The sequence below is a fragment of the Miscanthus floridulus genome, chromosome 14 (assembly GCF_019320115.1).
Source record: "Miscanthus floridulus cultivar M001 chromosome 14, ASM1932011v1, whole genome shotgun sequence".
Classification (NCBI taxonomy): domain Eukaryota; kingdom Viridiplantae; phylum Streptophyta; class Magnoliopsida; order Poales; family Poaceae; genus Miscanthus; species Miscanthus floridulus.
In genome coordinates, this window is record NC_089593.1 from 93,389,107 (window position 1) to 93,403,476 (window position 14,370).

General features: G+C 45.3%; 1 protein-coding gene across 1 annotated transcript; it reads right to left on the reverse strand.

The window, feature by feature from the left end:
• Nucleotides 1-247: 247 nt before the first annotated feature.
• On the reverse strand, nt 248-8,997 carry LOC136505869 (uncharacterized). Its single transcript, XM_066501004.1, has 5 exons — nt 8,869-8,997; nt 3,644-4,833; nt 1,242-3,092; nt 1,010-1,128; nt 248-916 (listed from the first exon to the last, which is right to left on the reverse strand). The coding sequence occupies exons 3-5, from the start codon at nt 2,833-2,835 to the stop codon at nt 437-439; spliced, it is 2,193 nt and encodes a 730-aa protein (XP_066357101.1). The 5' UTR covers nt 2,836-3,092; nt 3,644-4,833; nt 8,869-8,997; the 3' UTR covers nt 248-436.
• Between the last annotated feature and the right edge of the window lie 5,373 nt (nt 8,998-14,370).

The window sequence follows — 14,370 nt, forward strand, 5'->3', positions numbered from 1 at the left end:
GCTGTCGTGTTTTATTGACCGTACTGTACTTGTACAGGTTATTTCATGAACAACAATGTTTTAAAGGCGGTAAGGCGAGGCGAGGCGAGCGACCCCCTTCCAGTCGCCTAGGCGAATAAGGCGCTCGCCTAGGCGACGCCATACAGACAATTTAATATATAACATCAATAAAAATTTAGATGACAATCCAACCTTAATATAGCCAATTATAAGCATAATACGTAGTGCTATTAGAGTTCTAGGGCACCACATAAAGTAGCAAGTAGCAAATATGAAATGTTTCATCTCTTAGTAGCCATAAACTAGTCTCTAATGGCATATATAACTTAATTAGTAGTGTTGCTAGTGCAGCACATACTTAATTAGTAGTGCTGCTAGTGCAGCACATATATTAGCTTACAAAAGAGGAAATCTTTAATCTCTAATCTCTCAAGTCTCAATAGCCATCATCAAACTCTCCAGCAACGTTGGCTGCTTCATTGTCTTCTCCAATTTCATTGGCATCATTTGGATCATCCTCACAATCTGTCACATCTGCATCATCAAATGGATCTGGATTTTCTTCATTATCTGAACCCAACTCAGCTTCATCCACCATAGGTGCAGAATTTCTTGCACGCCTATGGGCTGCTCTTGGAAAGTTCCGGCCTTGAAGTGATTGTGATGCTCCAACAGCTTCATCAACAAGGTTCCAAGTAAGGTCACACTCACACCCACGAGTACCTTGAGGGGGTACATGCAATGAGTCAGCCCACTCATTGTTCCAATCAAAGTCCTCAATAACCAAAGGATCAAAGTTTTTCCCCTTGTTCTGGCGTAACTTTTGGAACCTAGATTTCATCTTCCGGTTGTAGGAAACAAAGACAATAGAATTCAGCCTCTTATGCAACAGTCGGTTCCTTTTCTTTGTGTGGATCTACAAAACCAGAAACACAATTGCAACCAAAAAATGAATAAACTGCTTGCTGAAATATTGGTAAGGGCAGCAAGCAAATGAGGAAATACTCACAGATTCAAATTTGCTCCAATTTCGCTCACAGCCAGATGATGAAGCACAAAGACTAACCACACGCCTTGCAAACCTTTGTAGCTCAATAGCACGGCCACCATAGGAACGCCACCAATCAACTAGAGCAAACAAATGAAACAATATGTTAGGAGCTAGGACCAAAAAATGCTAGCTAGAATCAAATTGATGTGATGTACACTTGATGAAATTAAAATGGAAATAAAACACTTACGAGGACTCATTGACTCAAGGTTTTGAATGGCCATCTTATTTGAAAAAGCATCTCCTCTAAGATATTCATAATTCATGGCTTGAGCATTGATCTTGCTTCTAGTTTCCTCATCCTCCACCATTCTTGAAAGCACATCAAGAAAGCAACCTCTTAGCTGTCCAACAGTTGCATCATCATCCTTTTTTAGGAGAGGATGTAGCTTCCCTGGGTTCAAGTATAGTGCAGCCCCATACAATGGATGATCCATTTGTTTCTCCCAACGTCGCTCAATTATTCCCATAATCTTCTTGAGCAAAGATTTCTTGGATTGGATAGCAAAGCTTTGATTGATCCTCTCCTTTGCATGGTTCATTAGAGCTTGAACCTCCGGCATTGATGGCTTCTCATCTCCATCAACCACCCTAAGCACAATAAGGAGTGGGGCTGAAGCTCTAAGGTAATCTTCCACTGAATTCCAAAACTGTGTAGAGAGCACAATGTCATGCACATCTAGACCAGCCTTAGTTTTTGCCAATTTGTTCCCAGTCCATGCTTCACTAACCATTAAAGACTTCAAAGCATCCTTGTGCTTGTACAAGCTCTTCAAAGTCAAAAAAGCCGTTGCAAAACGTGTGGCTGCTGGCCTCACAAGGTCAGCCCCACCTGTTTTCTCCCTCATGGCACTAAGGATCCTCCCATGTCTATAGATGAAAGTTGTCACACGCCTTGCATGTGTAATAGGTTTCTTGAATTCCGACAAGTTCCCTATATCTTCTAACATGAGATCCAAGCAATGCGCAGCATATGGACTCCAAAATATTGTAGGAATCCTGTCCATGAGAATCTTGCCTGCAGCCTTGAAGTTAGCACCATTATCTGTGACAACTTGAACAACCTTGTCCTTCCCAATCTCCTCAACCTTCTTCTCTAGCAAACCAGCAAGCATGTATGCATCATGTACTTCACTTGATGCATCAATGGACTCCAAGAAGTAAGTCCCCTCTGGGCTGTTTACAAGGAAGTTAATTAAGTGGCGTCCCCTCCTATCAGACCATCCATCAGACATGAGTGTGCAGCCATAATGTTTCCATGCTCTCTCATGCTCCTCTCTCATGGTACTTGTTGACTTCACTGCTTCTTGAAGTAATGGATCCCCAAGTTGATATGGTGTTGGAGGCTTGTACCCTGAACCATATTGTGCTGTGGCCTCAACTGCAATCTGAAATTGCCTTGCTACTGCTGCATTAAAAGGTATGCCACATTCATAGAAGAACAAGGCCCATTGTGTATCCACATAATGTTTCTCTTCCTTGGTTTTTGTACTGGACACAATTGTGGGCTGATAAGACCCTAAAAGTCTCTCATCTACTATCTCTTCTGGTGTTTTTCGAAGCATCTCAACTACAGATTTGTTTGTCTTTCCCTCCGGTTTAGTCTTGTTGCCAACAGCCATGAATTGTAAGGATGCTTGCCTCTTTTTTGCTGCTGTCCCTGAACTAGGCTGTACCGCAGCAGCAGCCTCATTTGCAGAAGCCTCATTTGCTGCCACCTCCACCACCTCATCATTTAGAACTAATGGTCTTTTCCTCTTGTTTGCATCCAAGTAAGCTGCCATCTCCCTCCTAACTTCAGTGCTGACACCTGAACATAGTTTTGCATCTCCATAACCTCATGCCAAATGTTGCTTCAACCTTTTAATCCCTCCACGAACTGAGCCGCCACATAAGGTGCATGCCACCTCATCTTTGTTTTGTAGGTTCGGCCAATAGCCAAACCTCCATGCTGGATCTTTTGACCTTTGTGGCTTCCGAGCTGGATCATTCTTGGGATCATATCCGCTGACGATTGATGGTGGACTTGACATGATTCCTGCTGCATAATTTTTATAAACCAAATGAGTTCAGACTTCAGAGAATGGCAAAGTGTAGGAATCAGTAAACTACCAATTTAATTAGCATAAAAGGCAGTGCAATTAGCATATAGCATAAAAGAGCACCCTCCAGCCTAATAAACAGAGCAGCAGCAGCAGCTAAAACAGAGCAGCAGCAGCTAACAGAGCACAGAGCAAGAGCACCCTCCAGCCTAATAAACAAATCAAATTAGCATAAAAGGTAGTGCAATTAGCATATAAAACAGAGCAGCAACAACTAATGTACTGCTCCATTTAGCATCTATAAATCAAAGCACAAGTAGACAAAGCAACAACTATACCCATGTGCTATCTGCTCTGAGCAGGGGACAGCGGCATGCAAGCTTCAGCCTTTCTAAAAGCAAACAAAGCAGGGGACAGCAGCACATGCCACATGCAAGCTTTGGACCTTTTTAAGAGAAAAAACAAACAAAGCAGGGGACAGCAGCACACGCCACATGCAAGCTTTGGACCTTTTTAAGAGAAACAGAGAGAGAGAGGAGACGAGGGATACCTGGTCCAGTGGAGGGCTGGCCTGAAGGCTGAGCGGAGCTGGGCACCGGTGAAGCCATCCTGGGTCCGCAGAAGAAGCTGGTCGTCCTGGCTCTCCTGGTTCGTGCGGACGGACGCACGGGTCCGCACAGAGGAAGCGGAAGACGGGCAAGCGGACGCGCGCGGGAGGACTCGCGGCTCTGAGCGGACGCACGCGAGAGGACGAGCGGGACCTGGCCGCGAGTGGGGAAGAAACTCCAGCAGGGTCTGCCTCTCCCTCTCTCTTCTCAATCCCCTATCTCTCACAATCCCTCTCTATTCCCGCGCAATTTCCTCTACGCGCGCGCGCAGGAAACGACGGAAGGCGGGAGAAGTCCCGTGCGGGAGCGATTTCCCGCCTTGGGTCCCTTCCCTTTTCCGCGCGTGGCTGCTCACGAGTATGGCGACCGCCTCAGGCCGGTTGGCGACGCCCCAGACGCCTAACGCGAAAGGCGGACGCCTTAGACGCCGAGGCGGACGCCATACGGCTCCTGGCTAGGCGACCCCCGACGCCCAGACATTTTCGTCGCCTGGACGCCTAGTCATCGCCTAGGCGACGCCTTTAAAACAGTGATGAACAGAACATATAACATCAATCAATACGAGAAAAATATCAAAGACTACACACCCTTGGCTCGTACAAATGCAATAACAGCACATGATACACCCGTATCTCTTGTCTATACCCACCTTATTGGTATCTTATCTCTCAACAGCTGGCAGGTTGGCTATCTGTTTATCAGGTAGTACGACTGAATGTTATCAAACCTAATATTACAGCTCCTGCCTACATGATTGCTCAAACCCGATATTAGTCTACATGATTCCTCAAACCCGATATTACATCTCCTGGCTACATGATTCAGTTGCAGTTCACAGTGTTCAAAAAATATCACTCCCTACCCAGTAGCAGAAATGTTCCTAACTTCATTCCATAATTAGTGGGACCAATGTCTAATGCAAGGAAATAACATGATGAAAAATAAAGTACAAATGGTGCAGAGCCATCAGGTGGCTTCCCAGCAAGCTTCCTTCAGGCATCCTTCCTCCCCCAGAGGCCCACACCACATCAAGCTAACAGCCCAAGCATCAATCATGATTGCTTCACGGCATGGGAACATCGAGGATTCCCATGAGAATTCCACTGAAGAAGCATCCATATGATTGACGTTCCTATATAAATAAATCAGAGAACTGATCAGAGTGGCTAAACAAACAACCAAGACAAAAGAAGCATCATTACAAGTACTCCTTCATGATTTCAGATTTAATTACCACCTATTCTAGTCATTTGTCAAGCTACACATGCAACATGCATGATAAGCTCCAATGCTATTTTGCAAGATTGAAAGCTGGAAACTTGGAACTGATAAATGCTATATTGCATCGTTAAAACTGCAAAAGTAAAGTACTGACATCAAATGAATATTTCGATTAAAGTACCAGATAATCAACCTAGCTGTAACTGTAACAAGTGCGATAGTAAAAAGGCTGACTAGGCTCTGAAAACTAATTTGTAAAAGGTGAATGAAAACAATGGTCCACTCACAAGGAAAGCTTAGTACCTGCAAAGAAGCCAACTGTGCTCAGATTTGTTGCAGCCATGGTGTGGTATATCAAGTATTCCGTGAGGAAATGACCAAGAGCGTAGATGAACGATAGGAAGGTGGCCAGATACAGAGGCCTGTTTTCTAGGTTCAGTGCGCAAAGGAAGCACAGCGTGCAGGTCAGAAGAGTCCAGACACCAAAAGTACGGCCATGAACATCAGTCACTGCATATAAACAATGTTTTGTTAATCAAACTAGTAATAAAAGGCCAAGGTTTTTAACAAAGGATGGCACATAACCAGGAACTAGTAATTCAGCATGAGGAATAATTTGGAATTTCCAAAGCATTTGATTCCATAGAATGGCCATATTTGCTGGAAGTATTGACCGTTCTGGGCTTCAGTACAAAATGGCGGAACTGGATTTCGGCAATACTAGGGACTTCATCATCCAAAATCCTCATAAATGGAAGGGCAAGTCAGAGTATCTCACATGCTAGGGGCCTTAGACAAGGCAACCCGCTGTCGCCTTTCTTGTTCATTATAGCCATTGATCCACTACAGAGAATAATAGAAAAAGTGGTACATCAAGGCATTCTACAACCGGTGTTACCCAAAGCGGCAAAGCTGTGGTGCTCTTTATACGCGGATGACGCAGCCCTATTTGCAAATCCAACAGCAGCTGAGCTCAGCAGTTTACAGAAAATACTACACTTCTTTGGAGATTGCTCAGGTCTCAAGGTTAACATGAACAAGATGAAAATATTCCCGATACATCTTCAGGCTGATTTGGTCCCTGCTCTCATCACCAATTAACCGGGGAAAATCGGTTCTTTCCCAGGAAAATATTTGGGGCTCCCACTCCATACCAGGAAGCTAAGGAAAATTGAGGTGCAGCCGCTTATAGACAAGGTTGGAGCAAGATTACCGGGTTCGAAAGGTAAATTTTTTACAACGGCTGGAAGGGAGACTCTAGTAAAAACAGTGCTATCATTGATACCGATCTACCATTTCACAGTTTTTCATGGGCACAAAGGGGTACTCAAAAGAATTGATAGGCTCTGGCGCAGTTTTCTATGGCGAGGCGAAACACCAGAAAACGTCAGCGGAGGCCATTCGTTGATCAATTGGCCCACTACATGTCTACCAAAGGAAAAGGGAGAAATCGGCATCATGGAATTAGAAAGATTCACAAGGGCTCTGCGATTAAGATGGTTGTGGTATAGGTGCAAGCAAAAGGAGAGAGCCTGGAGTAATCTGGAAGTCCCTTGCGACAAAACCAATCATGAACTTTTCAACGCCACAACCATAGTAAAGATAGGAGATGGTAAAACAGCATTATTTTGGTCATCATCATGGATAAACGGAACTTCGGCAAAAAGGATCGCGCCCAGCTTGTTCAAGAAGACGCGCAGGAAAAAGATCACGGTACAAAAAGCGTTACACAACAACAAATGGATCGACCATATTTATCCTCCAAGCACACAGGAGGAGATATCAGACTTCGTTAATCTATGGGAGGCAATCAAGGATACATCTTTGGACGATCAGGTTGAGGCCGACATAAAATGGCGTTGGACGCCATAGTTTTTAAGGCGGTAAGACGAGGTGCGGCGCTCCACCCCCTTCCAGACGCCTAGGCGAGTTAGGCGCGCGGCGAGGCGACGCCATACACATACATGGGCTTGCCATTGCGCTATCTGCTGTAAAAACAAAGATGGACTTATGCATCCATAGCTGCCACAAATAGCAAGCAACCAGCAGAGCAGAGCAGAAGGAGCAGAGGAAAGAAAGAGGAGAGTGCATAACAGAGGCAACTACCCACACAGCAGAGCAAAGGAAGGAGAGGCAGAACAGAGGGAGGGAGGAAGACTGGAAGAGCAAACAAGGGGAGGAAGAGGGGGGAAAGCACGCACCGAAGCTGTGACAGAGCCGCTGGCGGGTGGATCCGGTGGGGACTGGGGAGGCGACGGATGAAGCTGGGCAGACGGTGCCGGCGGCTTCCAGGTGCTCGTTCTCGTCGCCCTCCTCTTCTCTTCCCCTCTCTCCTCTCTTCCCTCTCCACCGAGCGAGTGCAATTTCCCGCCACTTCCAGGCGCGCGACTTCCCGCGAGCAGCGGGATATGGAGGCGCGGGCGCGATTTCCCCTCTCCAGCACGCGCAGATCCTGCCTTTCCCGCGCGGGCGGGATTTCCCCTCTCCAGCGCGCGCAATCCCCGCCTTTCCTGCGCGTAATCCCAGGCTTCCCGCCCTACGTGCGTGATTTTCCCTCCCCCGCGCGCGGTTTTCCTCCTGCGCTCGCGCGTGCGCGGCGTCCGCCTAAAGCAAGTCGACGCCATGGTGCAAGGCGACGCCATACGCGAGGATGTCGTGGCGAGCCCGACGCCATGGTTCAAAAATCGCCCGGACGACAAGGCGTCGCCTAGGCGACGCCTTAAAAACTATGTTGGACGCCAAGTGGAGAGTACACAACCAAAAGTGCCTACAAAATTCAGTTCGAGGGGACCTTTACTAAGATGAGAATAACGCCAATTTGGAAGGTGAAAGCTGAGCCAAAGTGCCGCTTCTTCGCCTGGACTTTGCTACACAAGAAGATCCTCACGGCAAACAATTTAATGAAATGAGGTTGGTCGGATGACCCTGTTTGCAAATTGTGCAGAAATAATCTGGAAACTCCAGCCCACCTCTGGAAAGACTGCCTGTTTGTGAAGGAAGTCTGGGAGCTTGTGAAACAGTGGACTGTTACAACAGATATCAGCAGTTCAGCACAGTTAGCTCATCCAGGTCACTGTATAAATTCTGGAGGAGATGCAGAACAAAGGTGGATAAAAGTAGGAGAAGAAATTTCGAAGGAATTATAATCTACTTTTGGTGGAACATTTGGAAAGAGAAAAATAGGAGAACTTTCCAACAACAAGCTCCAAATCCAAGACAGGCTGCAATTTTATGCAAAGATAAGCCATGTTCGCTTGTCTTATAATCCGTACTTTTCAGCTTATTTTTTCAGTTGGAACAGTGTTTTTCTCCAGCAACAAATCAGCCAGCGGTACTCCATGGCTTATCAGCCAAGCGAACGGGCCAAAGCACGGCAGCAATAGAGAGAAGTCTTCATTTTGCGTTTACAGAGTTATTCTCAGGACCGTGTTGCCTTCATCCCCTTTTTTTCGGCTCGGTTTTCAGTTTGTGTTCAGTTGTCTTTATTTTTTTTCAGCTGGGCAGGTCCAGGTTCATGAAGTCGTCTCTGTAAATTCAGTTTTCATTTTCTTTTCTATCGTCTAATAAAATCTACGGCAAAGCTTTTACCGTCCTTTCTAAAAAAATAATTTGGAATGGAGAGAGTACCAAGTAAAAATCAGGGTAGAGACCATTCTCAGTCCTGGTCAGTCGTACTGGCTTTTCTGAAGGGTCCACCAGTGGACTCCACTCAGAATACTCGCGAAGCTCAAACTCACGAATCCCGCGGGAAGGAGACACAGAGGCCTCCTTGTTGGATCTCCAAACCTTCATCAAGAAGGCGCGGCACAGATCAGGCTATAACCGCGACCGGGTGAGATGAGATCCGTACCCCCCACACGGATCGACCCTGTCCAGGCGAACGAGAGGCAGAGGGGGGAAGAAGTGAAGCGGGAGGGGAGAGGGAGAATGCGAGGGGGGCACTCACTCTCCGTCTGCGAGAAGACGGCGACGCGGAGCGCCCAGATGTCGAAGAAGCCGAACCAGACGGAGGCGAGGCGGAGGGAGCCGACCAGCATCAGCCACCACCCTAGCGCCGGGACGCCCTTCCTCTTCCCCTCAGCCGCCATTCCCCCGTTGGAATTGGAATGCTTCCACTTCCACTTCCACCGGTGAGCGCTGAGCAGCGTGGAATGGATGCAGCCGTCGGAGAGCACGAGGACTCGAGGCTGTGAGGCCTGAGAGGATGATGCGCGCCTGATGATAACCAAATGGGCCTGGCCCCTTTGGATGGTTCGGAACTGGGCTTGTGGGTCATGCTGGATTACGGGCCGACACACAGCACTCGTATTTCTCTAAAACAAACACTCTGTATCTTCTTAAAAACACTGGAATGAGTTCCTATAAAAAAAACACTGGAATGACACATTTGAAATCGGAGAAAATACAGATAATACACTGTATTGTACTGACAAATTTCATGTCAAATGGGAAATGGCAGCATCTTATTCTGTCCTAGCAACGTAGCAAAGCCCTTCACATCTCGGACGAAAAAGAAAAACAAAAGCCAATCGCTTGTGAAATCTTCAAAGCAAATGTAGGCGACCAGCGTTAATATTTGGCTATTTGCCATATGAAATGATCAGTATAACTTTTTTACAAATAAATACTACTAGGTACTCCCTCCGTTCCAAATTATAAGTCACTTTGGACTTTTCTAGTACATAGAATTTGCTATGTATCTAGATATACATTATATCTAGATACATAGTAAAATGGATGTACCAAAACTCAAAGTGATTTATATTTTAGAAGAAGTATTATGTTCCAAAAGGATACAACTCTAGTTATTTTCTTAATCAAACTATTTAAAATTTAACTAAACATATAAAATACATATCAATATCTATAGCATCAAATTAGTATACAATGAAAATATATTCCATAACAAATTTAATAACATTTATTTGATATCTTAAATATAGATGTGTTTTTATAATATTAGTCAAACCACAGATATTTTGACGATACTACTAAAGTTGCTTTTAAGGAGTAATAACCTAATGTCATGTGAGGCCCAATTTTACCCAACTATTAGGTCCTCTCTCTTGTAGGCGACCACAAAATAGAGCCCTTCAAAAAAGAGTCTTTTCTGCACAGGACGGGGCTATTTGACAAATGCAAATGTCGTAGCTGCGTGGCACACGAGATGCCTTTTAGCACAATTTTCCCTTGACCATCTCTAAACGACAGATTTTTTTTTTTTTTTTGAAGACTTCACCGGAGGGGGGAGAGCCCCACCTGAATGATTTTCCATAGATTCCGGCAAGCCGGTAAATGGAGGGTGCCAGGCACCTAGAGTTTACATGGTCTTAATCGTACAGGGCATTAATTCATGACAAATAAATTACACCAGTGATCAGCAATGGAACGGTCTTGGGAACGAAGGCGGCTGCTTCATAGGCGATATGTTTCCCTGCAGCTGTACAGGAGGCGGCTCAGACAGGGTTGCTGATGGCGAAAGACGACGTCGTGGCGATGGTTCCAAATCTGCCAGCAACATAGTAGTATCATCATCAGGAAGTGCTTAGCCGGGATATGTGGTGACCGTGGCATCTCCCATAGGTGAGTTGGCTCCGGAAGGTTGACTCCAGTCCAGCCAATATGATTCCACAAAGCCGAAGGAACCAAGCAGCGAAAGATGAGGTGATCGGCAGTCTCTGCCGCCTTACCACAGAGTTGGCAAATGTCGTCGTCGAGGACATGCTTGAGGTGGAGGTCGACAGATTTAAAAAGTTTTTTCTGACAATTCACGTTGTCACGTGTGCATTGGAAAAACCCGCTCCTGCAACAAGTCCCATGCAGAGCCAGCGTGAGGTGGTTATAGAATTAATACAGTATTGTATATCCAAAAGTTCATAAATGGAAAAATTGTGTTGGGAATTTGGGGTAATTTACTTGAATAGAGGGTTGTCAAAAATTGGGCAGGCAACTTCGTTCGGTAGAATTATAGGATCATAAAAGGAACTAGTATGGCTCTGGCGACCAATCACTACCGGACTCGGGCCGAGTGACAGGGGCACTCGGCAAAGCCCAATTTATATTCGGCAAATGCTTTGCCAAGTGTTGCACTCGGCGAAGGCCACTCGACAAAAAATTGGTCGGCAAAGGCGTCTTTACCGAGTGTTTTTTATCGGGCACTCGGCAAAGCCTTCGCTGAGTGCCCGACACTCGGCAAAGTTAGAACCGAAAAAAACCCAAAAAATGGGAATTTTTTTGTAATCGGTGGAGGCCCCCACCAGCTAGCGCCCGCCCATCTCCGGCATTTTTTCCCGTAAAATTCACGGCTACGAGGCCGGCGGGATTCGAACCGACGACCTCTCCCTCGCGCGTTCCCTCCTCTAACCACTGCACCACACTGCCACCTATGTCTAGATTCCATTTTGGTTCCCTACATGTTATACTAAACCGAGTGTAAATTGCTTGTTTGAGGCCCTAAACAAATTCAAATAAAAAAGTTGTAAAATACAAAGTTTCATAACTTTTTGAGATCTACACTTTTAGTTTAGGAAGTTTTTCCATCCGAGGTCGTTTACAAAATTTGAATTTCAAAATTTTAAAATTCAAACGCAGTTTGCATGACAAGATGATTTCAAATCAAAAAGTTGCCAACTACAATGTTTCATAACTTTTCGAGATCCACAGAGTTTATTTTGGTTGTTTTTCCATCCGAGGTCGTTTGAAAAGTTTGAATTTTAAATTTTTGAAATTCAAACACAGTTTTGTATGACAAGATGATTTCAAATAAAAAAGTTGCCAATTACAAAGTTTCATAACTTTTCGAGATCTACAAAGTTTTATTTTGGTTGTTTGACCATCTATTCATCCGACATGGTCGTTCTAACATTGTTCACAAATCTTATATATCTCTCTTGTAGTTTCATAAACTACCAGAGAGATATATTAGATTTGTGAACAAATTTACTTTCACTTTATCATATGAAGAAAAGACCAAAACAAACGTTGTACATCTTGATGAGATATACAACTTTGTAGTTGAAAACTTTTTCATTTGAATTAATTTACTGCTTCAAAATGTGCTTTGAAATTTTCTTTGCCTAGTGTAAAAAAACACTCGGCAAAGAGCTTTTTTGCCGAGTGTAAAAAAAACACTCGGCAAAGAAGCTTCTTTGCCGAGTGTCAAAAAAAAACACTCGGCAAAGAGCTTCTTTGCCGAGTGTTTTTTTCCAAGTGTTTTTTTTCCGCACTCGGCAAAGAAGCCGACTGCCCAAAAAAAAACACTCGGCAATCCACTTGGCACTCGGCAAAGAGCTGGTCTCCGGTAGTGAGTTGTTAGATATTATAGCTTAAAACACAGGATCTATCATTAGTTCACAACTAGGACATCTAACAAGATTTAGTACTTAGTATATATCACAGCCGTGGTTTGTCATCGTGAATCAGTGTCTTACAGTCGCCTGTGGAATGAAGTTCAACAGAGCTTTATTTGTTGGTGGCGCAATGTTCGGCGATCATTGACTTGCCTCCGTCTAGGAGTACATTGTGGCTTTGATGTTTTTCCTTGTGGTTGTTAGTGATTGTTCTTCTCTTTGTACGTGGTGTTGTGTTGTGTTGTGTTGCTGTTTGTATTCTCTTTCTCGGCTTTCTTGCTTTGTAACCTTGGGCTTATAACCTAACAATATAACTACCATTACCGGCTTTTGTCAGAATCTATGGTAATGAAATTCAGGTGGGGATAGTTCATCCTCCGGTGATCCTTTCCAAAAAAGGATATCAGATGTTGCAATAGCCTGTTCTTAAGGTGTCATCGCATCAACCAGGTGAGCAGTGGCATCCTACGACATTTGTCAATGTATTCGGGTAATTTTAGTCGTAAAATTCAGGGCAAGTCTGAGCATTTTTGGAAAGCCCGAGCTGAATGAGATATTGTAATGTGGGAATTTAATTTCTGGTGGGAAAATAAGTGGAGGTCAAAGATGGCATTTGGAATCTTGGACGGAAGAGCATGCATAGATCAACTCAGTGTTCATTTCAAAACTCTCAAAGGTGGAGTATACTCATACTCGTACTCAGTGTTCATTTCAAAACTTTCAAAACCTGTTGGCTTTGTTGAAAAGCCAGGCTGAAAAATACTGTTTGCTGATTTGTTAAAAGAAAAATACTGTAAGTTCAAGCGAACAGGGCTTAAGAGCATCTCCAAGAGACATTTTTTATGGAGTGGCTAGCCAAATAAAGATATGGAGTGTGGAGTTTAGAACGTCTCTCGGAGATGCTCTAACCGACAAACCACTACTAACGAGCTTGCCATGTGAAGAAAAGCTTTTAAAAAAGATTGGTTCATAGTAAATTGCCATCCTGTCTGCGGGTTACTCCTTGCATGTCCATCTTCTAAGAGAAAAGCCTCAGATTATTGTTGGCAGGTAGCTGGAAGATCCTATCAGCATTTTCAAGTTTTGGGGGGTAAATACAGGCCGGTTGCACAGATGGTGTGGTTATCATTCTATACAATGGTGTACATCACAGGTTAGTGCGAATGATGGTTCGTTTAACTCCAGTTGCTAATTTCTACTATGTAGTCCGAGAATTTTATAGACCAGCCACGGCCAGCAGCAGCAGCAGCAGCAGCGCGGGCAGCCTAGCTATATATGCTTGTCTGCATTGATAGGATTAGACAGGTCGACAGACAGAGCAGGGCGCAGGCTGCATTGACCGGCGGCTGGCAGCGGCACGGCAGGACGTACGATATGGCACTGTGCTGCTAGCCTGCTTCTGGTGAGGCCGGCGACGTACTGGCTGGGAGCCGCCCGTGGCTGGGCATGATTCGTGTCTGCTCGCCAATTCTGTTCTAACGGGCGGAGCGGATCTCTGGCTGGTGGCAGGCCTGCCTGACTCTCAGCTCAGCTCCTCCACCACTGGCTTCAGGAATTCAGACTTTCAGAGGCAATTTGCAATGGCACTGCACGGTCTGCACCCAGACCCAGCAGGCGATCGAGCACATTTGCAGTGCAGCAGCTAGCGTAGCACGAGTAGTAGGAGTGCAGTGCATTGCATGGCTCCATACGCAGGGATAGTATTAGTAGAGTATTTTATTACCCTATATACTGCTTCGTATAGTACGGGGCCGGGTATATTATTGCTGTTAAACTCATTCAGTTCAGTTGAGATGAGGATAATGCTGGGCAGCGCACTTGCTTCAGAGCTCACGCATGCAAACGACGACTGGTGCGCAGCGTAGGTAGCCCTGCGGCGGCGGCGGCGGAGGGCTGCGTAGTCAACATGGGGAGAAGTTTTGGGACCGATATTTACAAGGGTATTTTCGTAATTTCGCATGCGCCGTGTTTTTTGCGCGCCAGATCGCAGGGATGGGATACCTATCGGCATCTGGACGGCCGACAGAACCTGTCGGCAGCTGGAAGGCCGACAGGATCCGGCTTCCCGGTTGCTGCATCCTTTTGCTTGCACTGTGAGG